The sequence below is a fragment of the Chaetomium strumarium genome, assembly GCF_033439665.1.
Source record: "Chaetomium strumarium strain CBS 333.67 chromosome Unknown B0T15scaffold_3, whole genome shotgun sequence".
Taxonomy (NCBI): Eukaryota; Fungi; Ascomycota; class Sordariomycetes; order Sordariales; family Chaetomiaceae; genus Chaetomium; species Chaetomium strumarium.
Window position 1 is genome coordinate 4,261,938 of NW_026944431.1, and position 27,207 is coordinate 4,289,144.

The 27,207-nt window shown below is 57.3% G+C and overlaps 13 protein-coding genes across 13 annotated transcripts; 7 read left to right on the top strand and 6 right to left on the bottom strand.

Moving 5' to 3' along the window:
* Nucleotides 1–64: 64 nt before the first annotated feature.
* Nucleotides 65–1,759, top strand: B0T15DRAFT_530761 (uncharacterized protein). The gene has a single exon (XM_062869193.1). It carries the CDS (start codon nt 423–425, stop codon nt 1,665–1,667), a length of 1,245 nt encoding a protein of 414 aa, XP_062723432.1. The 5' UTR covers nt 65–422; the 3' UTR covers nt 1,668–1,759.
* Nucleotides 1,760–1,791: 32 nt separating this feature from the next.
* B0T15DRAFT_395261 (PLC-like phosphodiesterase) lies at nt 1,792–3,123 on the bottom strand (the record flags this gene model as incomplete). Its single annotated transcript, XM_062864773.1, has 2 exons — nt 1,792–2,769; nt 2,833–3,123. 2 exons carry the CDS (start codon nt 3,121–3,123, stop codon nt 1,792–1,794), a joined length of 1,269 nt encoding a protein of 422 aa, XP_062723433.1.
* Nucleotides 3,124–4,228: 1,105 nt separating this feature from the next.
* On the top strand, nt 4,229–5,736 carry B0T15DRAFT_484714 (kinase-like domain-containing protein; the record flags this gene model as incomplete). The annotated part of the gene is made up of 4 exons (XM_062866238.1): nt 4,229–4,541; nt 4,574–4,972; nt 5,324–5,343; nt 5,587–5,736. The coding sequence occupies 4 exons, from the start codon at nt 4,229–4,231 to the stop codon at nt 5,734–5,736; spliced, it is 882 nt and encodes a 293-aa protein (XP_062723434.1).
* A 339-nt stretch (nt 5,737–6,075) lies between these two features.
* Nucleotides 6,076–7,200, top strand: B0T15DRAFT_530765 (uncharacterized protein). The gene has a single exon (XM_062869194.1). It carries the CDS (start codon nt 6,158–6,160, stop codon nt 6,920–6,922), a length of 765 nt encoding a protein of 254 aa, XP_062723435.1. The 5' UTR covers nt 6,076–6,157; the 3' UTR covers nt 6,923–7,200.
* Nucleotides 7,201–7,445: 245 nt separating this feature from the next.
* Nucleotides 7,446–7,850, bottom strand: B0T15DRAFT_493121 (uncharacterized protein; the record flags this gene model as incomplete). The annotated part of the gene is made up of 1 exon (XM_062866921.1): nt 7,446–7,850. The coding sequence occupies one exon, from the start codon at nt 7,848–7,850 to the stop codon at nt 7,446–7,448; it is 405 nt and encodes a 134-aa protein (XP_062723436.1).
* A 2,222-nt stretch (nt 7,851–10,072) lies between these two features.
* B0T15DRAFT_185260 (uncharacterized protein) lies at nt 10,073–11,957 on the bottom strand. The gene is made up of 2 exons (XM_062862364.1): nt 11,812–11,957; nt 10,073–11,744 (listed from the first exon to the last, which is right to left on the bottom strand). The coding sequence occupies exons 1-2, from the start codon at nt 11,868–11,870 to the stop codon at nt 10,238–10,240; spliced, it is 1,566 nt and encodes a 521-aa protein (XP_062723437.1). The 5' UTR covers nt 11,871–11,957; the 3' UTR covers nt 10,073–10,237.
* An 818-nt stretch (nt 11,958–12,775) lies between these two features.
* On the top strand, nt 12,776–13,769 carry B0T15DRAFT_185301 (uncharacterized protein). The gene is made up of 2 exons (XM_062862366.1): nt 12,776–13,426; nt 13,505–13,769. The coding sequence occupies exons 1-2, from the start codon at nt 13,046–13,048 to the stop codon at nt 13,658–13,660; spliced, it is 537 nt and encodes a 178-aa protein (XP_062723438.1). The 5' UTR covers nt 12,776–13,045; the 3' UTR covers nt 13,661–13,769.
* Nucleotides 13,770–14,535: 766 nt separating this feature from the next.
* B0T15DRAFT_484717 (amidase signature domain-containing protein) lies at nt 14,536–16,286 on the top strand (the record flags this gene model as incomplete). The annotated part of the gene is made up of 4 exons (XM_062866239.1): nt 14,536–14,651; nt 14,688–15,144; nt 15,211–16,049; nt 16,136–16,286. 4 exons carry the CDS (start codon nt 14,536–14,538, stop codon nt 16,284–16,286), a joined length of 1,563 nt encoding a protein of 520 aa, XP_062723439.1.
* Nucleotides 16,287–16,502: 216 nt separating this feature from the next.
* Nucleotides 16,503–18,428, bottom strand: B0T15DRAFT_510910 (heterokaryon incompatibility protein-domain-containing protein; the record flags this gene model as incomplete). The annotated part of the gene is made up of 1 exon (XM_062867881.1): nt 16,503–18,428. One exon carries the CDS (start codon nt 18,426–18,428, stop codon nt 16,503–16,505), a length of 1,926 nt encoding a protein of 641 aa, XP_062723440.1.
* Nucleotides 18,429–18,612: 184 nt separating this feature from the next.
* On the top strand, nt 18,613–21,183 carry B0T15DRAFT_185238 (uncharacterized protein). The gene is made up of 2 exons (XM_062862363.1): nt 18,613–19,635; nt 19,702–21,183. Exons 1-2 carry the CDS (start codon nt 18,782–18,784, stop codon nt 21,143–21,145), a joined length of 2,298 nt encoding a protein of 765 aa, XP_062723441.1. The 5' UTR covers nt 18,613–18,781; the 3' UTR covers nt 21,146–21,183.
* Nucleotides 21,183–22,962, bottom strand: B0T15DRAFT_185263 (putative C6 transcription factor). The gene is made up of 2 exons (XM_062862365.1): nt 22,727–22,962; nt 21,183–22,663 (listed from the first exon to the last, which is right to left on the bottom strand). Exons 1-2 carry the CDS (start codon nt 22,850–22,852, stop codon nt 21,221–21,223), a joined length of 1,569 nt encoding a protein of 522 aa, XP_062723442.1. The 5' UTR covers nt 22,853–22,962; the 3' UTR covers nt 21,183–21,220.
* A 540-nt stretch (nt 22,963–23,502) lies between these two features.
* B0T15DRAFT_510912 (uncharacterized protein) lies at nt 23,503–24,750 on the bottom strand (the record flags this gene model as incomplete). Its single annotated transcript, XM_062867882.1, has 4 exons — nt 23,503–23,759; nt 23,834–23,859; nt 23,903–24,120; nt 24,187–24,750. 4 exons carry the CDS (start codon nt 24,748–24,750, stop codon nt 23,503–23,505), a joined length of 1,065 nt encoding a protein of 354 aa, XP_062723443.1.
* Nucleotides 24,751–25,384: 634 nt separating this feature from the next.
* Nucleotides 25,385–27,183, top strand: B0T15DRAFT_554596 (uncharacterized protein; the record flags this gene model as incomplete). The annotated part of the gene is made up of 5 exons (XM_062870359.1): nt 25,385–25,459; nt 25,569–25,856; nt 25,929–26,096; nt 26,184–26,495; nt 26,584–27,183. 5 exons carry the CDS (start codon nt 25,385–25,387, stop codon nt 27,139–27,141), a joined length of 1,401 nt encoding a protein of 466 aa, XP_062723444.1. The 3' UTR covers nt 27,142–27,183.
* Between the last annotated feature and the right edge of the window lie 24 nt (nt 27,184–27,207).

The following is a 27,207-nucleotide window of genomic DNA, read 5'->3' on the forward strand; positions in this document are numbered from 1 at the left end:
ACATCCACTACCGCATGTCCGCATCCGTGGATCGAGCTAGGTGGGGCAGAGCGGGAGGCGGGCGGGAGACAATGCGCGGTCCGAGTCGCTTGCCCCGCGTTCTTGGCTATCGGATGCGTCGCACCACATACCTGTTGGATCGTCATGTTGGTGTTGGTTTGCTAGGCGTCTTTATGTGATACTGTGAAGATATGCGTTCGGAGCTCGGTGTAGTATGTTATCCGAGACTAGTCATCAAAACCTCAACCGCATAGATCATCTAGATGGAATGCGCCATCAACGACCTTCCTAGGTCCATAATAAAGGACGTAGTAGACCAGAGAGATCGAAATCCATTGAAATAAAGAACGGCCCTTAATACTCTCACTTTCCTCACGACTTCAACGGAAATTCTCTATCCTTCTCTTTGACTCACCCTCGCCATGATGTCTACACACTACTTCTCTGGACGACACATCGTCATCGCCGGCGGGGGCATGGCCGGGCTGTCGTTCGCCATCGCGCTCCGCAAGTTATGGCCCGGCAGCCTCCTCCCCGCTCCCCGCGTGACCGTTTTCGAGCGCGACACGAAGCTGGACGCAGCCGGCCGGGAAGGCTACAGTCTCTCGCTCGCCGGCTTCGACAGCACGGGCGGGCTCGTCGCGCTCAAGGACCTGGGCCTTCTCGACGAGATCCTGGGCCACGCGCTCACGGGATTAGGCGAGACAGGCGCCTTCAAGATATGGGACGCCGACTGGAGCGAGGTCATGAGCGTGCGCCTCCGCCCCGCAGAGGGCCTGCCGACTTCTTTGATAAGGATCAAGAGAAAGGATCTGCGGCAGACCCTTCTGAGAGCGGTGGGGGAGGACACGGTGCACTGGGGAGTCGCTTGTCTCGCGGCAACAAAACTGGAAGATGGGAAGGTGACGGTGCAGCTCTCCGGTCACGCACAGCCATCCATCGAATGCGACCTGCTCATCGTAGCGGACGGCGCAAACAGCAAGATCCGAGCAAGCCTGCGGCCCGATGACGGCCTGGAGTACGCGGGCGCTGTGCAGATGGGCGGCATCGCGCGCTTCCCGGCTGGCGTCCCGCCGCCGCTCAACAACAACTGGGGCATGCAGTTATCGGGCGGCCAGGGCGTCGGCTGCTTCTACGCGCAGGTTGACGACACCAGTGCCGTGTGGGGGCTCAGCTTTCTGGAGAAGGAACCCCGGCAGAGGCTCACGTTCTCGACCTTCCATTCCCAGGAGGCCATCCGCGCGGTACAGGAAGAAGGACGCAGACGAGGTCATATGCTAGGACCACTCTTCCACACCATGGTCGACGCAACCACGGACCACGCCATCGTCTTCCCAGCGAGAGACAAAAAGCCGTTTGGGCATACTATGGACCTCCCCGTTGTCTTCATCGGCGATGCCAACCACGCAGTCAGCCCGTTTGCTGGGTATGGCGCGAGCCTAGCCTTGAAAGATGGCTGGGATCTGGCTCAGCAACTCGTAACAGCAGGCTCGGTTGAAGAGGCTGTCCGGAGATATGACGCCATCAGCGTTCCCCGGGCCAACAAAGCGTTGAGTACTTCAAGATTCCGGATCAAGTGGTTCCATTGCACGGGCTGGACCTTCTTCTTTGCCCGGGCTCTTCTAGTGGTTGGCGGATTGATGCTGCGGCTCATGGGAAGGGACTGAGCGATAAACAGTGTATCAGTCTGTACGATATCTATGTTGGTCCCGGTGTATAAGATCCTGCTCAATCATACAACACGTAATGTTTTGAATATTACCTGATTTTAGTTACCCCTCAAGCGTGAGCTCAGAACAGGCCAAAGCAGTTTGCGTAGTACGTGACGGTGGCGCTCCAGTCCGAAAAGACACCAGCCACCTTCACATCCTGCGCCAGCACATGCAGGAGGTTGTACACGTCGCCCTCGCTGTTGGTGACGTTCGCGATGCTGCCGTAGTAGTAGCCGCCCGCCGAGCCATCGCCCAGCCACCCGCTGCGCTCGAGACTCCACGTCAAGATCTTGAACCCGAGGCTCTTCGCGCTGCGCGCATACTCGCTCGGGACGATCTTGCCGTTCTCGACCGTCACAAGGTACGGAAGCGGCGGCGCGACGACCTTGACCCCGTCCTTGGCGTACTTCTTGAGGTTGGCCACTGCCTGGGCCATGGTCGCGGGCGGGTCCCCGCTCTCGTCGAGCAGAACGGCCTGCTTGCCCCATTTGGGCTCGGCCTTGAGCCAGTACAGGACGTCGTCGTACAGGAACGACTGCGGCCACACGCGCTCCGGCTTGATCCCCGCCGCCTTGAACTCGTCGATCATCTGCTGCGCGAACTTGGCCTGCGTGTAGTCGCTGCCGGCGGGGAAGGGCATCGGCACCTGCGGGGTCTTGAGCTCCGGCGTGAATTTCAGGCCCAGAGCGTCGACAAGGTCGATGTACTCGCGCAGCGTGGGCACACGGCTGCACACCGTCCTGGCGTACAGATCCGTCCGGTAGAGGGGCGTGCCCAAGAGGTACTCGGCCGGGGTGGTCGCGTCGGGTTTGGAGGCGTCCATCTTGGCGCAGAGCGTCTTGATCTCGGCAAGCGTGAAGTCCGAGGTACAGCACTTTGCGGTTGCCTTGGTGCCGTTGGCCGCAGGCTGGAAGGGGACGGTGCATTTGGCGTTGAGCTCGGGAATGGAGACGACGTTGGTGGTGGTGTGCAGGTCGCACTGGTCGTGCCGGCAGACGAGCTGCTTGTCCTTGGTGAACGTTACGTCGCATTCCTGGATACCGGCCCCCATGCGTGACTATGGACCAGTTAGGTATTTGTACATACATTCACGATGGCGCCTGACGGGAATTGTACTTACGCCGGCCATGATGGAATCGAGCGTATGCTCTGGCATCATCATCGTCCCGCCGCCCCGATGCGAGATGCTCCAGTCGCTTCGCTTCATCTCCTTCTCCGAGCACGAGGTGAGCTTGGTCTTGAGCGGGCCATCGTCCATGCGGTCGACAAGCCAGTAGGGGCGAGGGCCAAGCGAGATTCGCTTCATGGGAGTGACCTTCGGCCGATTGTGACGCCGGTCATTGTCATTGGGAGCCGCGAGGCCCGGGAGGGCGAGGCTCGACCAGGCGAGGAAATGGACCAGGACTACCATAATTTCCCTTTGACGTGAGCACCCGAAGTCGACGAGACGAGTCCAGAGGTCCGACGGGTAGGTGAGGAAACAGGCTCCATATATATACATAGGGCGGAAGCACAGCGGAACGGGTGCAACCCCGGGTAAGCCTGTTGAGCGTCCTCAACTAGCGGCTTGGGTGTTCACCATCGCGGATGATTCCAAGCTCCCGGATCACACGTTTTCCGCACGTGGCTGCAGATATCTATGGCGGCACCTTCCAATCTGGGGGCCCCTGGGGAACTCGGTTACCTGCCAAGAGTCCCTCAGAGGATATCTTGAACGTGCAGCATCGGGGTTGCATGATTGGCTGGATGCCGTACGATAGGAGAGTCGGAGGGCTGGACTCATAGTTGGATACATACATCTCCATGACCCGCCACGTAGAGAATCTCTAGCCCGATCATGGTGTTTGACCTGACAAGTCCTGGATCAGCTCCAGGGACAATACCTAGAGGATCGCGAAGCGTGCGCGGAGCGATTGTATGGCGATTCGCAAACTTGCCCGGAAGATTGATCAACGACCATGTAACAGATCAATTGGCATTAGAACTCGGTTGGTCGGTGCGCCGCTTTGGCGACCTCACTACAAGTATGGTCGAGGCGCCCCGTGGTATTCCATGTGCGAGACGATCGAGTTGTAGCGGTGTTGGGCAAACTTGCATGTTTGGAGTTGAGTCGTGATTGCCAAGAGTGGAGCGTCTGATGGTACGGTTCGTTCCAAGCCAATAGGATCTGGTTAGCGCGGACCCATTCAGCTAATCCAAAGTGGATTATCAGTTCGTCTGAGTCAGCGGCGCGCTCTTGCGGCCCACCAACATCACGAGACTCGCACAACAACCCAAGACAGGACGTATCCATCGCAGATATCCAATCTGCGGTCCGTTAAGCGTGGAAGGCCGACTCCGAGACAACCTAGAGCACTTACCGACTTCTCAATCCTCCATTGCTGCTCGAGCGGCACTGGCAAACCCGTCTTCGCCCGACGATCCCCAAGCGCAGTTTGGGTCTTCGCCAGCTGTGGTGTCCGATATCCGAGTCCTTTGCGGTAACACTCTTGACTTGCACTTGAAAACGAGCACATATGTCAGAATTTGCTGCGGATGACGAAATCCGATATCCCTCGGGATTTGGATTAAGCGACGTCGTCGGCTGGGGAACTACCGGCATGGTCGTCCTCGACAAGCCCTCTAACACTGTTCTTAAGGTACCGTTCTACCATAACAATGAGGAGTGCCTTCTACGTATGCGAAGAGAACAGGAGGTGTGCGAAAGGTTCGCACAACGCGGCGGCCATGAGGGGCTTTTGTCTTACCATGGCGTCTTTGAATCGGGGATCCGCTTGGAGTACGCCTCTCGCCACAACCTGCGATTGCACCTTGGAGCCAGCGACGTCAGTACTGCGCAGCAGCTACGCTGGGCCATTCAGGTTGCAGAGCTATCAGATTTGTCCACGACGCCGGCGTCATTCATGAGGATTTAACATGCGCAAACATCTTCCTAGATGCCTGCCTCAACGCAAAGGTGGCCGACTTTGCCGGGTCGTCAATCGATGGCTCCCCACTGCTAGTGGTTGTCACAGAGAGCCACGAATTTCCAGGGCCTCGCCTGTCCGTTCAGGCCGATCTATTTGCACCTGGCAGCATGCTCTACGAAATCATGACCGGTCACCCTCCTTACGAAGAACTGGACGATACAGAGATCCGTGCCCTGTACCTGAATCGGAAATTCCCCGAGACCGCATCTCTTGGTGCAATTGGGACCGTCATCGAGCAGTGCTGGCAAGGCAACTACTCAGGTGCTGAGGCAGTTGTCGAGAAGCTACGAGGTATTGCTTCCATTCCCATTCCCCTAGATGGGCTGGACTGTATAAGATTGAAGTGTTTATAAGGATTGCGAATGGAAAAGGTGCAAGTTACCGGGAAAGGTTGGAGGAAACGGTAATCGTGTGAGCGGCCTGGACAGCCTGCCCATGGTAAGCTGGGGTTGCAGAGCATTGTTACCTAGCGACTCCCCTTCAGGTTTCACCCTAACCTTTTGCCAGAGGCAGCATGCGGGGTAGCTGGTTGGCGAGGCTGTGGAAAGGACACATGGGGCTGCAGATTCTGTGACCTTCGGAGATGCCCGGATGAGAATTGCCCGGTCCCCGACATGCGACGCGTGGTACTCCATGTGCTAGACCATGGAGTAGGTTGTAGTGTACAAGTACCGGTGTTGAGCAAACTTGCATGTTTGGAGTTGAATCGTGCTTGCCAAGAGTGGAGCGTTCGATGCAGATCCCTTATCAGACCCCACCTCGGTGCGACCCATACCACCGGTGTGTTTAAATCGACGGTGTCCCATTTTAGATCGCCCGTGTCTCTAACCGCTTTGAGAAGCCCTGCCACGTGCATCAGCCATACCCCAAAATTTGGCTGGCACCCGGATCGTACGTGGCCCCAGGCGCTATTCGACGCGCCGTTTGGCAACCATCAACAGCCTCAAATGCAGTCCCAATACGGCAATAAGCCATGCGGCCACATGCACAGGCACAGGCACGGGTATAGGCACGGGCGTAGTTCCAAGGGCGGGCGCAGGGCGACGTTCGGTTAAGCACTTGGCGCTGCTGGGCGGCCTAGGAAGGTAGGCGGTCTGGGCTAGCAGTTGCATTATGCACACTTTATATTTTATTACATTTTCAAGCAATTTAGCTAGTTTAAACTTACAAGAAATTCAATCAGATGTTCGGGATATTGTTGTCTGTATATACGATAATGTTGTCGCGCAGTGTTGACTTATACGACCCGTGTAATCCGGTCACCAGCCAAATTTTGGTGTGTGGCTGATGCACGTGGCAGGACTTCTCAAAGTGGTTAGAGACACCGTCGATTTAAACAGCTCGCGTACCACCGCATTTTCAACCGCAGAAACTCGCAGTGGACACATCGGCGACGCAACTCAACTCAAATCCAGGCAGGTCGATTGACTGTCAATCATAGAGCGCGAGTCGATTACCTATCTTCAAGATTGCGAAATGACGGAACCAGCACAGGCCGCGATCGGCCATTCAGTTGCGCTGCTTCGTCCTGCGGCTCGAAGCCTCGCGAAACAACTCCAGGACCTTGGCGATGTCAACGTCGAGGGCCTGCCAACTGACGACTTCACGGACTGGCCCAAGGTTCGCCTGCACGGAAGGAATTACATATTAGAAGACTGGCTTCACAGGAAACGACCTCGCACCTCTTGGATCGGTGACCATGGGAGATTCCTCTCCGAAGTGATCGGCGGGCGTGATGTCGGCCGATTCTGGTGCTGTGGTTACTGCGGCCAGATCTTCGCCGCCAAAGCGACATCATCGCCAGGCGTCCACCTTAACCAGCATCATCAGAAGTATGAGGAAGGTAAAGAGGCCACGACGCCTGTCGTCAAGAAGCAACGGCCGGCATTTGAGATAATTCGCGGCGCAGCCAGGAGTACCAGTAGTACTCCCCTGTCGGCCCCTTCGCCGGAAGATAGCTTCAAGACGTCCCTGCTCGACTGGGAGGAGGCGGTGCAAAGCATTCCCAACACGGCCAACACCATTCTCAGTAACAATAACAACAACAACGATAACAACGATAACAACGGCAAACTCCTGGAAGACACCAGGAAACGCCTTGACGAAACCAGGCAGGAGTTGGCGGAGACCCGACAAGAGCTGGCGGACACCCAGCAGCAGCTTGCACAGCTGTATGTCGAGAACCAGCGACTGAAGGCGGAGAACCGCAGGCTTCAGGGGAAGGTGCAAGGACATAGGTAGGATGATATTAGATAGGCAGAAGCGCTATGGGGTTGAGAAAGTGGCTAGTACCATCGAAGCTGCAGAGGGAATTCGAGTCTGAGGACAGCAATACGGCTAAGTGTGATAGTTGCTGCAATCGTTGGGAACGATGGACTGGAAGGGTGGAGTGAGTACAACTACTAGGCGTGAGGAGGTACCCCCGTGTGCCAGGGATCCGCGGGAAATAATATGCAAGGCGAATGGGGATTACTTGGTCTCGGTGTGCTCGTTCCGAAGCTGGCGGAGGGGGGCGGAAGAAATGGTGAGCTGTGGGATATGTATCTTGCAATCTTTGAACTCATATGGACGAGGCCCAGGCAAGACTGGTGTTTTCTCCGTGGTCGATACATAACACGACGGGTACGTACTGTACAAAGTACCGTAGTCATGCTCAAACCGTCCCCTGATTTGTACATATGATACTCACTAGGGACCCCGAAACCCCAGCATGAAGCCGCACTTCCAGGTAAATGATTCCAGCCCCTTTTTGCGCTTGTTGATTTCACCGGATCCCCATCAACACGCTCACCAACAACACCCAAACCCCCAGCCCTTTCATCCCCATCCTCGCCGCCGCCACCCTCCCATAAGCCGCCCCATTCACAACATGGTACGCTGTGATGCTCGACTCATTCACTGCCCGCCCCTTCGCTCTCATGCACGAGTCGATGTCCGTGTCCAACTTGCCGTCCTTCCCCGCGAAGACCCGACTCGCGGGGATCTCGCACCACACGTAGCACCCGGCGATCAGGCTGACCGGGTTGGGCGTGCAGCACTCGACCATCCAGGGCGCCGAGACATTGGTGCCGGGGACCAGCACATAGTTGATGTCCTTCGGGACGGGGTCGGTTGCCTCGCTGGCAATGGCATCCGGGCCGAGGCAGCGGAGGGTGCTGTTGTTCGACATTTCGGCTTCGTCTTTGTGTATGGGGCTTGTGGTGTTGGTAAGAGTGTTAGTGTTGGATAGGCGGTGTGGTGTTGTTATTCGAATGCGGGTGTAGCAGCAACTAAGGTATATCCTCAAATTATGGTAGGATTAAGACCGCGACCCGTGGGCCTTGCTCGGGGTAGCACGGGCTTGGAGGGATGGGCGTCGTTGGGCTGGAACGGGGATTGTCTGTGAGATGTAACCTGGAAGGTAAGGTAGAGAGGTACTAGTAGGTACCTTGGTGTAGAGGTAGGTAATGGTGTTGGAATGAACGGACCGCTTGATTCGAAATGCTGCGCAACGTACCCAGAAGGGCTGACTGGCTCTCGGAACACCCAAGTACGGCTGGTCCGATGTTGGTATACGGAGGCTGGGATCTTCAGGCTATGACATCAGCCGACACATGGGTGCTCAGGAATTGCGGTCAATTAGGCACCTGCCTAACATAGATGGATCATCATGGATGCTGCGCCGCTGCCAACACAAGCAGCAATCGACGTTGATACCCTAACCCGTAACTGTCGCTTCGTAGCTTTGTCAGTAATCTGGTGCAACAACACTCAAGGGCGCTTCGAACTATTTTGTCTATGCCGGGGACGATGGTGATGGGCTGGACCCAAACTACCCGAGGGGATGGGTCGGATTCGGCCAGGCGAGTTCTGCGGTTCGCAGAGCTGGGGATCATGGGCGCCCTAATGCCCATGCCTCTGCGGTGACGTGGTCCTTTGTTGCAGTGTGTAGAGGTCAGAGGCAGAGAAAAGAGTGTAGAGTGATGAAGAAAGGTGAAGAAGGTGATGTGTCCAGCTAAGCCAGGGAACTGGCTTATATGTTCGAGGGCTTGAGAGTTGAAAGCCATACTGAACATAAAGACCTCAAAGGCCTTGGTAGTTCAACAGGTCGCAAAAGACCTCGGCCCCAACCGCCGTGCCTCCCGATGCCGAATGGATCAATAGGTACTTTCTCGCCTTTCTGCAGGCGCGCGACCTCGATTAGCGACTGCAACGCGGTTATGTGGGCAGCTGATGGATCCGTGATGGGATCTATGCTAGTCAAAGATATGCGGCTTCTTGAAGGGCCCGCAAAGTGTCTGACGGACCTTATTGTGGCGGGTTCGGATGAGATGGTGAAGACTGTGGCGGATAAATTAGAGGTACGAGTGCGATTTGGCCTGGAGAAAGAGAGTGAAACTTAGATGGAGAGTCATGTTTGGGATGGAATCTGGAGAGGCGAATGCAATCTATGTGACCTCTATATCAAACATCTATGAAGACCAACCACGGCATATACGACGACATAGCGTCGGCATATCTGGCTGGCTTAATGTGCAAAAAGGTGCTAGATAACTATAGGTTACACTGGACCAGTGAACTCTACCCTCCTCTAATCCCTCCCGCAATCTACCGGACGTCACCGTGCCGCTGCTGCTGCGCGGCCTTGCATCAAGGGATCTATGTCTTTCCCCCAAGTTTGAAAAACTAAAAAAGGAAAGAGAGGAAGAGAGAGATAGAGAGAGACAGAGAAAAGAAAGAAAATAGCCCGGAAAGACACACGGTCTATTTTAGCAGCGGGATAACGTTGCGGGTCTGTGGTATCGTTAGTACAGATGCTTCTGGAGCAACAGCGGGTATTCCGTCCCGGACATGGTCGAACGTTACTTTAACATTGAGGTTATTGCAATGGTATTGTCAAACCCGGTTCTCACTGCCCATCCTCGCTAGTCTAACTAACAGGCGCCAACACCAACAGAACGCCCATCATGCGGGGTTGGTGATTTTGGGCCGGAACCGGGTTGATCCTTAATACTGTACAACAACCATCTTGGCGCTTCAATACACTTAATCGAACAGCACGAGGTTTGCATTACGCACCTCGGCAATTACAACGGTCGAGGGAAGCTCTTGTCCTTCGCCATATAATAGTGCAGCTCCTCCTCGTTCTACGAGACGTACAGTCGCGCCTCTACATTGTTCATGGCGATGCTAAATGATGCAGCGTTGATAGGCTGAACCTCATCGCGCTTGCATTGCCTTAAATAAACGTTGGTTGAGGACTTGACTCACTTGAGGTCCTCAGCCATTTTGACGCAGGATGCCGAAACCCCAAGGCATTGATTCGTCACCACCATCATGCTCCCACCACCCCCTTTGAACTCAACAACAAATAACGGGTATAGCAAGCCAAAGCTGTTAGCTGCCGGCTGTGTCGCCATGTCAACTAGTTGGGGTGTCTGGCAGGAATCATTACTTTGGTCTATCCCAAGCGCTCTGCTACATCCGACATCATCCCTGATACTTTCTCTGAGCACCTCACAGAGGTGTACTACTATACATGTCCGTACAGGTCGGTACCTTGTAGCTGGCACCTCTTCACTCCCTCGCAAGTTGGGACAGCCACCTTTCCAGGTCAGCCATGATGCGCTCCCCTAGCGTCGCATCGACGGCGCAGTCCGCCCAGGAGGCGCCAACACACATCCCTCGGCCAGCGACGCTGACAGGGGAGAACTCGATGGCCGCAGCGGGGACCTCGGTGCTGACGCCAAACTGCGCTCTGCTGATCGACCACCTCTGGCCGTCGCCGGACTTGGTGTCGCCGCCCGTCGACGACCGTGTCGTGGTGGCGCTCAACCTTGTTGGCCCGTTACCGTCCAGCACACCGATGTTGGTCACCAGCCACGAGAACTGGCGCGTCCTTTTTGCCATCCTCCCCATCGTCTGCCGCCAGTCCGTGACGTACTTGAATAACCCGACCAGGTCGTTTCGCAGCCCGGTTTCCAGCTTGTGTGCTATCTCGCGCCGATTTTGTGCCGATATAGCCCAGAGCTCGCGCTGGAGGTCGGGAGACAGATCTGTTCCCACGCTGGCATCGGCTGGCAGCTTGGAGCGAATGCGTGCCACCAGCTCCGCGTCCCATCTATGAAGGCACTGCGTCACGTAGTTGCTGACTGCTCTGTCGGACCGGCCCCACGGAGCGCCTGGCGGGGCCGGAGGCAGATTCCGGCGGTGGTCCACGATGGTAGAACTCTGGAAGGCCGGGGCGACCGCAGCGTCGAGGTGCCATGAAAAGGCAATAAGCGCTAATCCGTTCAGTAGGCCGGTGATGGTGGTCTGGTTCTGACGGCAGAGGGCTTGGATTGCAAGCAAGGATGCGTTGTCCATGAAAAAGGCCCGAAACTGCGTCTTGTACGGCGAGGCGCGAATCGGGCACCAGTTTGCCCACGATACGTCCCGGTCAAGAAACCGGGGCCGTATTTCCTCCCAGAATGCCTTGGCGAGATATTTCAGATCTACTGGAAGAGACTTTAAGTCCTCGATCGGGGTGGGAAGCAAGGGGGATGCTTGGGGTAGTCTGAGGACGTCGCCATCCAAGCCCGTCCGCTCGTATGCGCCGCTGACAGCATTGAGCATCTCGAGCAAGTCTTCGTGGAACACCTTGGCACCCATAGCGTCGAACTGAGGGTGATTCCAAGTCATTAGGACCTCCATGATAGAAACATTCCTTTGTCGAATGACGGTAATCTTCCAGCCCGGCTGCCTGATAGAAAGGTCTGGGAAACGGTCATCGAGCTGAGCGCGAAAGGTCTCCTGTACCGTGTGTTCCAATTCGTCGTGCTCTGCGAGATAAAGCCATTTTATGTGCTGCGTCAAGTCGATACTATGCAGCTGGATCCAGGAGGGAGTGTTGGAAGTGGCATCTATCACGGCGACCTGGAGCATTGGATGTCTCATAATGGTGTCTGCGAGAGCGATCTTGACTGCCTCCTCTAGCTGGGTCTGCGACTCTGTCGGTGCAAGACGTGGCGGGATTTCATAGCGACAAGAGAGAGTGGTGCCACGGTACTGGTCCAATAGATACATGGCCAGCTGGTACCTCTCGCTAAGACACATGGTCGTTGGTTAGACATCCCGGGGTACCATGCCAGGATGCGAGAAGAGGTGCTTACTTGACTCCGAATTTGCGAAGCACCGTCGTCTCTGTGCTATGGTTCACTCTGTTTGCCATGGTTCGTTGCTGATGTTGCGAGTCAAGAAGAGACGGCACTGGTGAATACTGAAGGAGACGAGTAAAATATGGTTGAGTTGCGTTGGTCGGTTGGTAGCTTGGTTGATTGGTAGGTTGCTTAGGTAAGGTAGGTAGAGGAATCGGTTCTCCAAGTGCCCCGAGAAAACCGATCCTTTTAAACAATAGTGTGTCTCGCACCTTCCAACAGAGTTTGAGCCGCCCTTACCATAAGGTAAGATGGTTGCGACCCCATAACTTGGTCGCCATCATTCCAGGCTCTTGCCAAATTCTCAGATCCTTCTTGCCCTCTGCCAAACTCACTCCAATCCTCCCAAAACTCGCCAGAACCAGCGTACCTGTAGTACATAACTCCAAGTGATACTCCAGCCTAACCAATCCATCAGATAAGAGAGTTGGTACGTATCGTGCCGACTGGCAGGTTGCTTGTTCTCTTTGAGTGGCCGACAGCATTGCGGCGTTTGGAAGTGATCCCGATGCGGTCATGATATGGGGTGACAGCGCCGGCTCTATCGGTGTTTTTGACCAGCTTGCACATTTTGACGGCAACATCACCTACAAAGGCCGGGCCATTGTTCCGAGGTGCCATTATGAGCAGCGGGAGCATATACCTATAGAGTCAACGGCGTCAAAAGGCCTAGGTGATCTTTTGACACGTTGGTCGAAGCGGCGGCCCGTCTCCGACGTCGGATCTGACCGGATCTCTTGGAGGCTCTGGTGGCGTGCTTTCGCAGGATTCCTCCGGATGACAAAGTAGGTAGGGCACGGGGAGAACCATGTTGCTGTGTAAGGTAAGAGCCATCCGCTGTTCCACCGTGTCGTCTTTGCCTTGGTGACTCATTAGTGCCGTGTCTAGAGGAGGACGCTGACGTCCTTGTCCGCAGCCGGTGTGGTCTGACATCGCCCAAGTCCCTGCCCGCGCAGGTAGACTCCGCTGAGGGGCCGCTCCCTGTAATCAAGGCCCACATCAAATCGCGGTGCGCTTGCGGGGTTTTCCTCTTGTTCCTACGTCGGGAGCAATCAGATGTGAGGCAAGGACGAATCCGATCAACCAAAAAGCAGGCCGGCTTTACGATCTCATAACTTCGGAGAGTCCAAAGACGGAAGGGCTGAAGGCTTCAAGCACCAAGACCAGGTCACCAGAGGCACCAAACATCATGGATGAAAAGCAGCACCAACACATCCCCCTAGGCGAAGCGCCCAGAGATGTTTCAGCCATCGAAGCCCAGGAGAAAGCCTCGCAGCTGCCCTACTGGAACGCATCGGTTGCGTTCCAGCTAGGCTGCGCGCTGCGCACCAGGCTGCTTGGCTTCGACAGGCCCGCCGTCGTCCACATCTCGACGGTCTCGACGCCGGCGCACGTCCTGTTCCACTGTGTGACGCACTCGGGCACCGCGCTGGACAACGACTTCTGGGTCAGCAGGAAGCGGAATGCGGTCATCCGCTGGGGTGCAAGCACGTGGAGATTGCACAACCAGATGGAGGGGGACGAGGAGAAATTCAAGGCGAAGTTTGGATTGGGAGAGAAGGCTTCCGAGGTGAGTATCTAACGATGAGTTTCGGACCTTCAGCCTTTCAGGGGGTGAGAGGGATTACTCACTCTTTGGCTCAAACAGTATGCGATCCATGGAGGCGGAGTGCCCGTGTACGTCAAGAATGTCGATACGCCGGTTGCCGTGGTTGTCGTCAGCGGTCTGAAACAGTGGGATGACCACATGGTGGTGATTGAGGAATTGGCCAATGTGTGCAAGAGTCTTGAGGCCAGCTCTTGATTTGAGGAGGTGACCTGCGATCAAGCGGTTGCGAGCTATACTGAGGCTCTCACATGGTTTGAAACTGTCAGTTGACAAGTCTGAGTATGGAGACTATGGACCACAAACCTATCCTTATCATTGCCACTGGCATGGTTTCTACTTGCAGTCTTAGGCGACAGGTCGATTATCTTGTCAGTGTGTCAGTGAAATCTACAGACTAAGTATCCGACTATTGAATGCCTAGCTTTGTGGAGGAGCCACTATGGTCCGTAACTGCCTATCGGGCCAAGTGGCACTGTGGCAGCGGCAGCTGCTATCTCATCATTGCTAGACTAATATTCGCAGAAATCCCATTACTAACTGAAAAGCGGGCTCTGGGAATATCATCATACTGCAGTATACTCAATGGCCTTCCTAAAACGGCATTCGGTTATCGGCGAGCTCCAGAACAGACGATCAGGTACATGTACCACAGCGAGGCACATTTCCCCGGAATTAAGGCTATTGCCGGCTCGTCGGTCGTCATCTCGAGGGCCGGTGGCATCTGTTTGCTGGGCCTTGACACCAGCCCGTGCAACACCCCACGCGAGATGCGGAGATGCTTGAGATGAGGCTATCGAATCGAGCTCATGGGAACTACTACTAGGTTTACACCTTATCGCACGGCGGATCTGCTTGTGGATCAGGTTGGCCTAAGATACCGAAGATGATTCTTGCAGCTATAACTCGAGCGTCATGGCCACTTGAGCCGTGGATTTGGGAGCCGACATCTGACCTCAAATCCACGCTCCAAGACATGGCAAGGTTCACGACATGGAGGCTCGTCACTACGGCGTCAACCGTTTGGTTGGCCATCGCCAGCTTGGGAAGCTGCTCCAAGACAGATATGCATAATGCACATGGGCAGGAAACTCAGTTTACTCCGAGCCCTCGACTTACACAGCACAGTCAAGGGTGCAGACTTTCCCGACCTGATCAACGTCACTATCGAGGACCTGGAAAACGGACTGTCGAAGGGCCTCTTCACCAGCGTTGACCTGGTCAGCACCTACCTGGCCCGCATCGCACAAGTCAACCCCATCCTCCACGCCATTAACGAGGTGAACCCAGATGCTCTGGCCATCGCCGCCGAGCTGGATGCTATGCGCACCCAGGGGAAAACGCTTGGTCCTCTGCATGGCATCCCCATCATCGTCAAGGACAACATCGCCACGGCCGACAAGATGAACAACACGGCCGGATCCTACGCTCTGGTCGGCGCAAAGGTCCCCCGCGACAGCACCATAGCCGCCAAGCTGCGCCAGGCCGGTGCCATCATCCTCGCCAAAGCCAATCTCAGCCAGTGGGCCAACTACAGGAGCAACAACTCGACAAACGGATGGTCCGCATACGGCGGCCAGGTGACTGCCGCCTACTACCCGAACATGGACCCCAGCGGCAGCTCCAGCGGCAGCGGCGTGGCCTCCTCTATTGGTCTTGCGCTTGCTGCGCTTGGAACGGAGGTTAATCCTCCTCGCATTACCCCCCCGATTCCCCCTCACAGTTCCATATTCTGACAATAAGCATAGACATCGGGCTCCATCGTCTCTCCCTCCCAGCGAGGCAACCTCGTCGGCGTGAAGCCTACCGTTGGCCTGACCTCGCGCTACCTCGTCGTGCCGATCAGCTCCCACCAAGACACCATCGGACCCATGGCTAGGACCGTCAAGGATGCGGCCATCATCCTGCAAGCCATTGCCGGCCGCGACAGCTACGACAACTACACGTCCGCCATCCCCAACAACGGCAAGGTCCCCAACTACGTCGCGGCGCTCAAGAAGTCGGCTCTCAAGGGCGCCCGCCTCGGCATCCCCTACAACACACTCAGCACCACAGCCAGCGCGGTCGAGATGGCAGCCTTCTACGACGCCGTCAAGACGATGCAAGACGCCGGTGCCCAAGTCGTCGCCGCCAACTTCACCGTCCCCAACCCGCGCACCTCGTCCATCGTTCTCGGCGCCGACTTCGTCTCCGACCTGGCCGCCTATCTGTCCCAGCTGACCCACAACCCGCATGACCTGCACACGCTAGAAGACGTGCGCAACTTCACCCAGGCCTTCCAGCCCGAGATGTACCCGGACCGGAACACGGCTCAATGGGACGCCGCGCTCGCGCTGGGGTACAACAACACCGACATCCGCTTCTGGCAGGAGCTGCAGAAGAACTACTACTGGGGCGGCGAGGGCGGCCTGCTAGGCGCCATCGAGCGGAACAAGCTGGATGCGGTCATCATGCTGACCAGCCAGGCGGCGGGGCGGGCGGCTATCCAGGGCGCGCCCATCGTCACCGTGCCGTTGGGCTTCTTCCCTGCCACGTGGAATGTCACGAGGAATACGAGGGGTTTGGTGCAGCTGGGGCCGAACATTCCGTGAGTTTCTTTTTCTTTTTCTCTCTTTGCTTTCCGTTCCATTCTGGGTCTGAGGAATAATGCTGACTGCCTGGACGTGAATGCAGATTCGGACTGAGCTTCTTGGGGAGCAAGTTCTCGGAGGAGAAGCTGCTCGCTCTGGCGTATGCCTTTGAGCAGAAGACGCTGGTGCGAGCCAAGGGGCCGAAGCCGTATATTGTGCCCAACATCGAGCTTGGTGATATTGCTGGGTTCTAATAACTTCTGAGTGGGATGATGGACGGCATGGAAGTCGCAAGCCTCGCCGGATAGGTATTGTTGTTGATGATCTAGGAATCATCCCCTCGGCGATGCCGGGCACCTAGAAACAAGTATTTTTAGTCAGGGCTGTACTGTACTGTATCAGGAACTCTGCTCCTTCCCAAAACGAGCCTTGAATGCAAGCTCCCTAGGATCACTTACTTGCACTGAAAGTTACCGCAGCTGGATACGCTCAACCGAAAAGCCTGCAATCCTCTCGCCCTCTCCCACCTCATCCATCGCCTTGAACCCGCCAACCGGTTCCCAAAGGTTGACTCCGTCCACATACCCCCACCCAACAACCAGAAACTTCCCGTCGGGGCATCTCCGCAGCAACATGGGCAGTTCGCACCCGGGAACAAGCCATATCTCGTCGTCGGCTCGCGCACGTGGAGGCGCCAGCCCCATCCTGCCGTCGACGCTAAGGAAGGGAGTATACCCCTTGATCGACACCATCCAGACGACTGAGACAAAGTGTCTCGCATACTCCGGACACGCGCCATCTTCCCTGGCGTTCGCAAGCCGGTATGTGGTCGCGTCAATGTCCGTGCGTGCCCCCTTCCAATAATTGAGGAGCTCCCAGGCTCCGCGGTACAGCCCGGGCTCAAAGCGTAGGCGGCTGTTTTTGTCGCGGTGATCGAGGGCGCCGAGCGTGCGCATGAGAGCTTTCCATGGCTCTCTGGCTTCTTCTTCTTCTTTTTCTTCTTCTGGATTATTTGACATGATGACGTCGTCGTCTCCCGGTGGTTCAACTCCCTTTGGAAAAGATTGCTGCTGCTGCTGCTTAATAGCATCCCGTATGATCAGGGTACATGCTCCGTCAAACCCGGACAGGGACATGCTAAGGACACCCCGCCTAAACAGATGGTGGTAGGTCTTCGCCACCGCGTCCACCTTGATTGCGAGCAGTGACAGGACGCCGCCGTTCAATATCTCGGGAGCGGCGACGTGTGACCCAGCATTAGGTTTGGCTGTTGCTGCATCTACTGCTGCTACTAGAGACGCCAGCCTCCCGGCGCCCCATGGCCTTAGCGACCGGTACCGCCAGTCGGGAACCCACGACGGCGTCCTGTCTGCGATGGCGGTCGGGTCCTGATCGGGGCTCGAGTACAGCAGGAAGCGTGTCGACCGGTACTTGGTCAGAAGGAACCGGGCGACCTCGGTGTACACCTCCGGAACCGTCAAGGTATAGTCGACCCTGATATCCTCTTCGTCGCAGCACCTGGCAAGGAACATGACGCCATACACGCGATCTTTGTCGTCGGAGCACCCAAGTCTGTTGGTGGCCGACAGGGTCGGAAGGAGATCCATGTGGGAGGCAGAGAAAGTGGTTCCCTCCCTGGGCTGGAGATGGGAGTCTGGACGCCCGAAGCGCCGAGGTAGGCTAAGTCTGGGCTGCTTGGCCGACCAGGGCATCTTGGACGGTTGCAGCACCTCCGCCGTCGCCCGCTCACGGAGAATCCTCAGGAAGTGGTACAGGGAATACACACTGAGCTCCGTCTCGCGGCAGAACAACCGCAAGGCCGAGGCCAAGCTGATCTCTTGCTGAATCCAGATCCGAGACCAGTACGGGTCCCTGAAGAGATTGCAAACGGGATCCCAGAAGTCGGGATTGTCGCCCAGCTCGGCGACCTCTGACTTGTCGCTCATGCGCTGCAGCTGCTGGATCGCGGGGTGCCCAACATGCACGGGCCGATCCAGCCAGATCAGCACCGTCCTGGCGCGCTGGTAGATCATCCTCATCAGCTTGACCTGCTGGTTCCTCTCCTCGACGTCGGCCTGGTTGATGCAGATGGCGTCGATCCACAGGCGGCGCGGGCGGGTCGCCTCGCGCAGGTCCTGGAGCGTGCCGCGCAGTCGCCGGGACAGGGAGAAGGCGTGGCCGTCGAGCGATATAATCACCCGGTCGGTCTGGTCCCCCCACATGTACGACAGCGCCTCGAAATCCGGGGGCGGGTGCTGTGGTTGGGTGACGGATTCGACTTGGAACGTGGCCGAGACTTCCGCATGTTTGTCTACTGAGGGTAAGAGCTGGAGGATACGGATCTGCTCCTGACCATGGGCCAGTGGTTGGTAGCTGAAGTTGCTGGACGGGGGCATTGTTTGCCACGTCATTGGATTTTTCTTTAAGATTGAATATACTTTTGCCCTATTCTAAATTTTCCATTTCGTGAATTCGAACTGAAGAAATGTCGGAGGTAGTCGGAGGAAGCGTCGGCGAAGAAGACAGCGGCGCCGGTTGGTTTAATGGATGGCGCACGACCGACCGGAATAACAAATGCCGGTCAAGCCGCCCCGAAACCGCGGGCGGAGATGCAGCCGTAAGCGCGGCCAAACCCAAGCCCGCGCAATGGACGAGAACCTGAAACCTCATCGCAGCCCTCATGGGTCTCAGCTCAACTTGGCTTCAAAAATAATACCATATCATATATGCTTAAAACATTGCTCAGGAAATGGCGCAACAGCAGCGACACATCCTCCCACGGCGTGTCTCTGCCTCGGCCACAGCGCTCCTCGAAGAAGCAACCATCGTGTCTATGGATCCACACCTGCTGGCCCTGCTCGAAAGGCGCGAACCTGGCACAGCAAGGTGGATACTCGAGGACAGAACGGTTAGGTCGTGGATTGACGGCAGCAATGGCGTCGACAACCTGTGGCTGTATGGGCATGACGGCGCGGGGAAAACAGTGCTGGCGGCAACGCTGGCAGAGGAGATGATCCGGAGGGCGGACAACGGCGATGCCGATGCTGTGTGCTTTTACCTGTGTAGACATGAAGGCGCCGGACGCTCAGGCCGGGACATCATGGCGACGCTGGTGCTGCAACTGGCCATGCAGAGCGACGCTGCCTTCCAAGGGCTCACGACAGCATTCTCCATCTCCTGCGTGGACGAATACGATGCGCAAGCCTTTAAGACGGAGCTGCAATCCAAGAGCACGGAAGAGCTGAGTGCGCTGCTGGAGGCGATGGCCCGGCACTTTGGACGCCTGTCCGTCATTGTGGTGGCGCTGGACAGCATCACTGCAGCCACGCAACGAAGCGTGCTATCTCGCCTTGGGGCCATGAGCCAGACTCGCGGCGTTCCGGTCCGTGTCGCCGTCACGGGGCCCAACTTGGACGCCACGCAGAGAGAGCTGATTCTGCAAGGCCGGTTTCACGCGGTATTTGTTGCCGGGAAGTCGGAGGATATCCAGCTGTATGTCCACGGCGAGCTTGCGAGAAAAGCAGCCCATGGAGTGTTCGCTCTCGAGGACCCGGCGGTGAGAAGCGGAATAGAGAAATACATCCTCAATAAGAGTCACGGCGCGTATGGTCCTCCCAACATTTAAATCCATTGGAAGAAGAGATACGAGATTAACTGATCTGTGCCCAGTTGGCTCTGGGCCGTCTGCGAGCTGGAGGCGCAATGCAACCTGGCCCGACTTGGGAGATGGACGCCTCAGCCCGTAGGCGATGCGCCTCCTCTCAACCCGCCATTGCAGCAGTGGCCTTACGGCCCCGATCCGGGCAGTATTCTGCCCGCCGTGTATCCATATAGATCCTATCTTGAGAGTGTCCTGGCAGAGGGCAACCCTCGAACCTCGTTCATCCTGAACCGTGTGCTCAAATATATCTTAGCCGCGGGACTTTGGCCACAGGCGCGTCTCGGCGTCGAGGAAATGTGCGAGACCCTCACCTCGCTGCTCAACCACCATCCGTCGGACAAGTGGTACGCGGACAACAACCTTGCCACGCACCGACGACACCAGGCCGTGACGGAGCAGGACATACTGCACGTCTGCGGCCCGCTGATCTGCATCTGCTGCAAGAACACACATGACGACGATGGCGGCGCGCGCTTTCACTTCTTCTTTGACATCGCGCACCCGTCCGTCATCGGCTTCTTCCGCTTCTACAGCCCGCGCCTGCCCGCCACATCAACAGCGCGTGACTTCCTCCGCGTCGACTCCCCCGCCAAGGTCATGGGCGAGACGGTCGACGAGTTCGCCGCGGCGTGCGAGATGCTCGAGGCCCGGGGCCTGTTCGATGCCGCCGAGGCCATGCATCGACGCCTCGTGCGATGCGCGGAGTCGGGCGGCAGCGGCGGGCCGACGCACGTGTCGACGCTCGCGCGCCTCAACAACCTGGCCGGCTTTCTCCTCGACCGGGGGCGTCTCGACGAGGCGGAGACAATGCTGCTGCGCGCGAAGGAGGGGTATGAAGCGATGGACCCGGCGCCGACGGCCACACTCGACCGCGATAGCATGTATAATACATACAACATGCTCGGCATTCTGTACAAGCGCCGCGGAGACGCCGCTCGGGCCGAAGAGCACTATACCGCCGCGCTGCGAGGGCGTGAGGATCTCTACGGCCCGGACAGCCTCGAGGCAGCCCGCACGGCCAAGAACCTGGGCCTGCTGTACGTGACCATGGGAGGACCTGCACGCGCAAGCCACGCGGCCGTGATGTGGGAGCGGTACCTCGCCGTCGTAGAGGCCGTGCTGGGCGCGACGCACCGAGACGTCGTCACGGGCGTGTACGACCTGGCCCTGCTGTACAAGAACCAGCGCCGCACGGGGGAGGCGGGGCCCCTGATGGAGCGTGCCGTGGAGGGATACGAACGGCTCTGGGGCCGGGAGGACGAGCGGACGCTGGACGCGCTCTTTCAGCTGGGACAGCTGTGCGCCGTGCACGGGGACCTGCGCAGGGCGGAGAGCCTGTTTCAGGAGGTGGTTCGCGGGAGGGAAAGGGTGTATGGGGAGAGAGATGGGAGGGTGGAGGATGTGAGGGATAGCTTAGCCTTGGTTCACCGCGAACTCTACGACCTGAGATGAGAAGAGGGTGGGGGCGGGCGCTTTGATACATATATAATCCAGTTTCTTTCTGGCTTACCTAGGTGGTCACCGGTCTCACCTGTGCTTGTCAAACTGTCGACTGACCTCGAGCATGCTCTCCGGCCACCAGTCCCTGTCCCGATTCCACAAACACGCTTCCCATCCCGGAAATCTTCTGACCGAGACGAACCGCCCGAGTTCCCAGGCTCCAATACCCCCGATCCACCACACGTTATCCAGCAAGATTGCCAGGACAAGCCAGTTCGCGAATATCTCGACAGCGAGTTGGTGCGCTATACTAGGCACCGGCACCGGCACCGTTCCACCCGCGGGAGGAGGCCCAGTGTCGATCAGGCTGGTCATGTCTTCGATCAGGTTGAGATAGGCGCTCGGGACCTTGTGCACGAACGACATGATGACCCTGCGAGGCAGTTTGGAGGGTACCATGGACGAGATGCTGGCCGCGTACCGTCGCAGCCAGGGCGAGATCTCGGCCAGCCGTCCCACCGGGTCATTTTCTTCTTCTCCAATGTCGGCGACAGGCAACGGAGGGTTGTGGTCGTGCCCCGGCGTTCTGGGGGAAGCGTCGCTGGCGGGTGGGGACGGTGCAAGGAGGGACTTGGCCACAATGTCGTTGAAGATCGCCAGAGCCGTGGAACACGCTTGAAGCTCGGCACTCGCGCCATGGGTCGCCTGGACCTTGCTCGCCTTCTCGTTGACCCTCGCCAGTGCGGAGCCCACCGTAGCGGCCAGGATGGAACCCAGCGGGTGGCTCGTGACGATGAAGCTCCTCACCTCCTCGACCGGAACCAGAGGCCCAGTCTTGTATCCGTACTGCATACCAAAATCAACTGACGAGCTGCCCGGGCTAGACTGGGGCGAGTTCTTGAGAAGGCCAGCATAAGCGAGACGGACGGCGCGGAAGAGGCCCAACCACTGGGGATTCCCGGGCATCATCAGGCCGAACAGCTGTCGGTCGTCGCCGGAGGGTGCCGTCTTCGCTAGCCAGATGCGGGCGCCGTGGCTTGCCGAGCCGTACATGCCCATCATGGCGGCGTTGGCGAGGATGTGGTTGTAGTTCTTGGGCTCGTGCAGCGTCGCCTGGATCTCGCGCATCGACTCGAGATGGTAGCCATGTGCCCGCGACAACAGCGCGATCACTTCGCCGCGGGATGACTCGGTACAAGACGCTGGAGGGTGTTGGTTGATAATGTCACAGCACTTGCACACCGCGGCCAGCGCCAGCACTGATCGCATCAGAGGCTTGCACTGGAATGCCAGGTTCGGGATGCCGACCTGCAGCGCGTACCGGTCCTGGTCGCCGACGGTGCGGTCCCGGCTGGTGTGCTCAAGATAGTGCTTGAACAGGTCCAGTTCTGTCGGCGGCAGTGTCTGCTCCAACTCGGACCAGGAGAGTCCAGACGGATCTGTCCCGCCGTCCGCATCCTTCTTCTTGCGGTAGACGCAGACGAGGTTGAGCTTCTCGCACCGTGAGCATCGTGGCGCGCGCTCATCACACTATGATGTGTCAGTGAAGAGTACCTTACGTTGTATTCTCAGGGCGCGCGCGACGATGCATACCTTGATCCTGCGCACTTTGCATTTGGTGCAGCCGTACCGCGACTTCCTGTGCGGTCTGCGCGTCTTGTGCGGAACCACCTCGCTCCCACTCCTCCCAGAGCCTGCCGTTTCGTCAGTTTCATCCATGGGTTGAAATGGAAGCTGTTGTAAGAGAAGGAAGACAATGTCATGGTCTGATGCTATTTTCTGATACGAGTCGACCTTTGCGTCAAGATGCTCTTGCGGGTCACTGACTCACAGTGTCACTATCTTGATCGCGTCCATCGCATGCAATCTGAGTCAGCTACCGCAGCAGCATGGCGATTGGGGTAGGACTGCAGCCTTGGCTCTCTTTCTTTCTTTCACCATGACTGCGCCCTGTCGTCAAGCTACAGTGCCCTCTCCGACAACCACCCACGTGCCAGCCCCAGAGGTAAAAGCCTCGTCCGCATGGTACGAGAGCGTGGGCCTGCAACTGACCCCGGTTCTGCCAGGAATGCCAAGAGCGGGGGCGGGACGAATTAAGCCCGAAAGGGCAAAGGGGGATATGCAAGTGCGTATTCGCTAGTAAATCCCGATGTCAAATACGCTGGTGATGAATGATCTCAACATCTTACATAAAGGTAGGTACTAGTAGTTTCGCCTACACTTATAATCTACTCCAAAACCCCTATTCTCAGATGCCATCTTACACTCCATCTTGCATCAGCGAGCCCATCAGGCGAGACCTACTACTAACGTTACATCCACACTAGGAATCAATCATAACCCATAGTTTTTATTAAAGGTGCTCCGTCTCACAACACCTCCTCCAACCCGCCCGCCACCTCCACCAGGCGCCGATAGCCGCCTCCAAACGCCCACGTAGAGAATGGAGACGACAGCTCGACCAAGATCCGCTGCATCCTCGCGCCGCGCACAACCCCCAGCATCGCCTCCACGCGGGCCCGCGCCTCCTCGGGCAACCCCAGGGCCTCGATCAGCACGGGCAGGTCGGTGAACGAAGAGTCGACGTCCCCTTGACCCCGAGCATCAGCATCGCCGCCGCCGCCGCCTTGTTATTGTTATTGTTGTTGTTGCTGTCCAAGAACTGGTTCCACGCCGGGTCCTCGTCCGCATGCTTCTCACGCCCGAGGAGCAACAGCGGCCGGTTTCTTTTCGTTTTAGATTGACGGCGAGTCCACGACGGGGCGGAACAGCCGGCCGTCGAGGTCAATGCCGCCGCGGATGCGCTGGTCCTGTCGCACCGCGTGGAATGCCGCTGCGCCGCCTACGGAGTGGCCCATTGCGATGACGCGGGCCGAGTCAATTTGTGCGGGGAGGAGTCCCTGGTCATATGGGAAGAGAGCGCCGGAGGTGGTGGTGGTGCCGTGGGAAAGTTGCGAGAGGGTGAAGGTTATATCGGCCGCGCGGATCTAGATCGTCGAGGTTTCCATGGTGAGCTTTGCTAGAGTTTCGAGCGCTGCGCCAGAAAGACGTACCTCGGTTAGCCTTTGCTCCATCCCCGCGGTCCAGTTCCTCCGCACCACCGACCCATCTGGGAACTCGACTGCTTCGGCATCGTAGGGATGGTCGACTGTCGCAACTACGTAGCCTTGGGCGGCAATCGACTGGGCCGTGACGCTGTAGAGAAGCCGGGACTCGCCGAGTCCGGGCGAGAAGAGGACCAGGGGAAACCTGGGGACCTTTCCTTTTCCCGGTCGGCAGCCCGTAGCTTGCTGGGATGGATTGCAAAACGAAAGCTGGAATGACCCAAAAAGCGTCCCCGGCAACCCGGCCGACTCGGCGAGTGGTCCGTACGAGGCCGCTGTGGCCGGCGCCATGTAGGGGATGGTATCTTCGGAAAAGTTGGCGGTGCTCAGGATCGGCCAAAACAGTGATAACAGCACCATCCGCTTCGTCGTGGCGTTGAAAGGGTCGACTCGTCCTTGGTCGGTCAGGGCTTTAACTTTCATCGCGACTGAGAAGGGGCCGGGATGGCTGGCGACAAGGATGGACTCAGCTAGGCCCAGGAGGAGCATGCCCGCGAGGTGAGAGAAAAGCATGGCTCTAGAGATGATAGGTAGATGATGGGTAAGGTATATATTGTAAGTAAACAGGTAAGTAGGCTTGCTATAGTGACTGAGAACTTGAAGATAATCCGTGTCGTGCTGTGTCCCCATATCCAACTTAGAGCGAGTGTGGAAGAGGGAGAGCTTCTCGACTTATCTGCGCATTTTAAGGCTTCGCCATGGCGCGTTTGCATAATTGCTGCGCCCAAGTCGGTAGCCTGCTGCCTGACCTTCTCCAGAAGCGGAAGTAGTTACGCGAAGTCCATCCACCATCGAGGCCTTGAAGCTTTTCGCGCGAGCTGATAGACATTACACGGGACTTGGACTGGAGCACATAAGCGAGCGAGGCGTGAAACGTGCCCCAAGAATTCTAGCGTCGCCCGATGATTACCGCTTTTGGTGTAGTGTGTCCCTCCGAGAAACCAGGCGATGTGAGCCCGAAGAGTCGGGTCGCGTTGGAGCACTGTTCCCAAAACGGTAATCATCGGGCGAAGCTGAATCATTCGCTTTGGACCACGCAATCCCAGTGCTTGGCTTCCCCTTCACGACTTTCAACTTTGAAGCAGTAGGAGTGGCGTTTTGCTGTTTACTAACAACTCTGCTTCAACCGGATCTAACAGTTGCGACCATGACGCCCATCGGTCCGTTCGACCACCGCAAAAGACGACACCGATGTGACGCTTGTACGAAGAGTCACTGGAAGGTGCGTGTCGTGACCTTTCCAAGTCGCAACTGACCAATTCAAAGAGAATCCCCGAAGGACGGCCCCTGATGTAATATCCATCTTGAATCCTTGACCTAATCAGATTCAGTGCTCCGGTGAATCCCCATGCACGCAATGCGCAAAACGAAACCAGCCCTGCCGTTATCCAATCGCAGGCCAAACGAGCTCACCTATCCTTGTCGACCGAGGGGAGCAGCGGACGGTCGGGTCCTATACAAAGAAGCTGGGACGAGATTCCCAGGCTGTCTTTGACACGAGACTCGTCAGGCCACCCGCGGTCTCAGACCCTACACAACTCTACTTCTCCCACTACGACGCATTCTTCGAGAGCAACAGGTTCACAGGCCTCTCTCGGGTAGACGACGTCAAGCAGCTGGTGAAACGAGGGGATCCGGAGAGATACCTCTGAGATGCGATGCTATCGCTCGGCGCAATGCAAGCCTCGAAGATGTGCAAAGATTCAAAGGCAAAGACGGCCTACTATCAGTCTGCCTTGAAATTATATACAGGGGCGATCGTGGATCTGCGCCGTGCTCTGTGCCAGTTCAATGGACGAACAGAAACCCAGTCGAGAGCAGGCATTCTCTGGACCACGCTGCTGCTTGGTCTATTTGAGGTAAGCAGCCGGTATCGCATTGCTGGCGCCGGTGCAAGTACACCTTAGGTACCTTGTGCTTTGCTACTAACCACGTATTGGATCTAGTTGATAACCGATCCGAGCGGCGATAGCTGGTTGCAGCACCTCGTCCATGGCACATCACAGGCGCTGATGGCCGGCGGCCCATCGGCATGCATATCCGGGCCATGCAGCAGGTTCTTCGCCGAATCCAAGGTCTTTGAAGTCTGCCGGGCCATTGTCTTCAACCGGCCAACGTTTCTTGCCGATGAGGAATGGCTGTCTCTATCAGCATCTTTGCGCGCGTCCTCGAACTGGAGCACGGCACAGCAAAGGTTGGACGCCCTGCTCGATATGGTGGTCATGTGCTCTTCGCTGCGTGTTCGGTATGTCCGCATGGTATTTCCTGAAAGCCGGCATGCGTTCCCTATGGAAGTTCTAACCGGTTCCCAGCGCGGCAAACCTCGTCAAGTCACTACAACTACAGCCCTGCGCAGCAACACCCGGGCTCGTGGAGCGCGCCGAGGCCATATCTCTGCAGGGATTTGCCCTACGCAGCCAACTCCAGGTCTGGTCATCCTCCTACCACACCTGCCCTGCTTTGCTAGGCACAATTTCCGATACTACTGCAGACGCCAGCGTCGCCAAACCATTACCAGACGAACTGCAGCCCCAGATCTTGGCCGAGAAGACGGTCCCGGCCGCCAGCATCTACCTCTCCGGCGTGTTCAACTACGAGATCGGCTACTGGCAAGGGCTGCACCTGCCCGCGCCGGCACTGGGCGAGCATGAGATCCAGCAGCACGTCTCCCTCATCCTGGCGTCGAGCCAGCGGCTGGTGCGAGAGACCAGCCTCTCACCGTTGCTGTTGCTGTTCCCGCTCGGAGTGGCTAGCGCACGGGCACAAACGGTGGAACAGAGGCGCGGGATCATGGAGCTGCTTGCGCTGGTCGGGGCGCGGTTTGCGGTTGCCAAGGCGATTGTGGCTGATGTCGAGGAGTTGTGGAGATATAGGGACGCCATGATGACGGTGGAGTGCGGTTGACAAATAAGGTATCTAATAAACTGTGTCTGTCCGGGATACGTACCGATTCGCTCTGTCTTACACATC

Coding starts and splice junctions, on each gene's coding strand:
- B0T15DRAFT_185301 (XM_062862366.1), top strand. CDS start 13,046: ATGGATGAAAAGCAGCACCAACACATCCCCCTAGGCGAAGCGCCCAGA. Junction 13,427..13,504: donor TGGGAGAGAAGGCTTCCGAG/GTGAGTATCTAA, acceptor TGGCTCAAACAG/TATGCGATCCATGGAGGCGG.
- B0T15DRAFT_530765 (XM_062869194.1), top strand. CDS start 6,158: ATGACGGAACCAGCACAGGCCGCGATCGGCCATTCAGTTGCGCTGCTT.
- B0T15DRAFT_530761 (XM_062869193.1), top strand. CDS start 423: ATGATGTCTACACACTACTTCTCTGGACGACACATCGTCATCGCCGGC.
- B0T15DRAFT_185260 (XM_062862364.1), bottom strand. CDS start 11,870: ATGGCAAACAGAGTGAACCATAGCACAGAGACGACGGTGCTTCGCAAA. Junction 11,745..11,811: donor CTTCGCAAATTCGGAGTCAA/GTAAGCACCTCT, acceptor CATGTGTCTTAG/CGAGAGGTACCAGCTGGCCA.
- B0T15DRAFT_185263 (XM_062862365.1), bottom strand. CDS start 22,852: ATGGATGAAACTGACGAAACGGCAGGCTCTGGGAGGAGTGGGAGCGAG. Junction 22,664..22,726: donor GCAAAGTGCGCAGGATCAAG/GTATGCATCGTC, acceptor GACACATCATAG/TGTGATGAGCGCGCGCCACG.
- B0T15DRAFT_185238 (XM_062862363.1), top strand. CDS start 18,782: ATGGCGCAACAGCAGCGACACATCCTCCCACGGCGTGTCTCTGCCTCG. Junction 19,636..19,701: donor CTCAATAAGAGTCACGGCGC/GTATGGTCCTCC, acceptor ATCTGTGCCCAG/TTGGCTCTGGGCCGTCTGCG.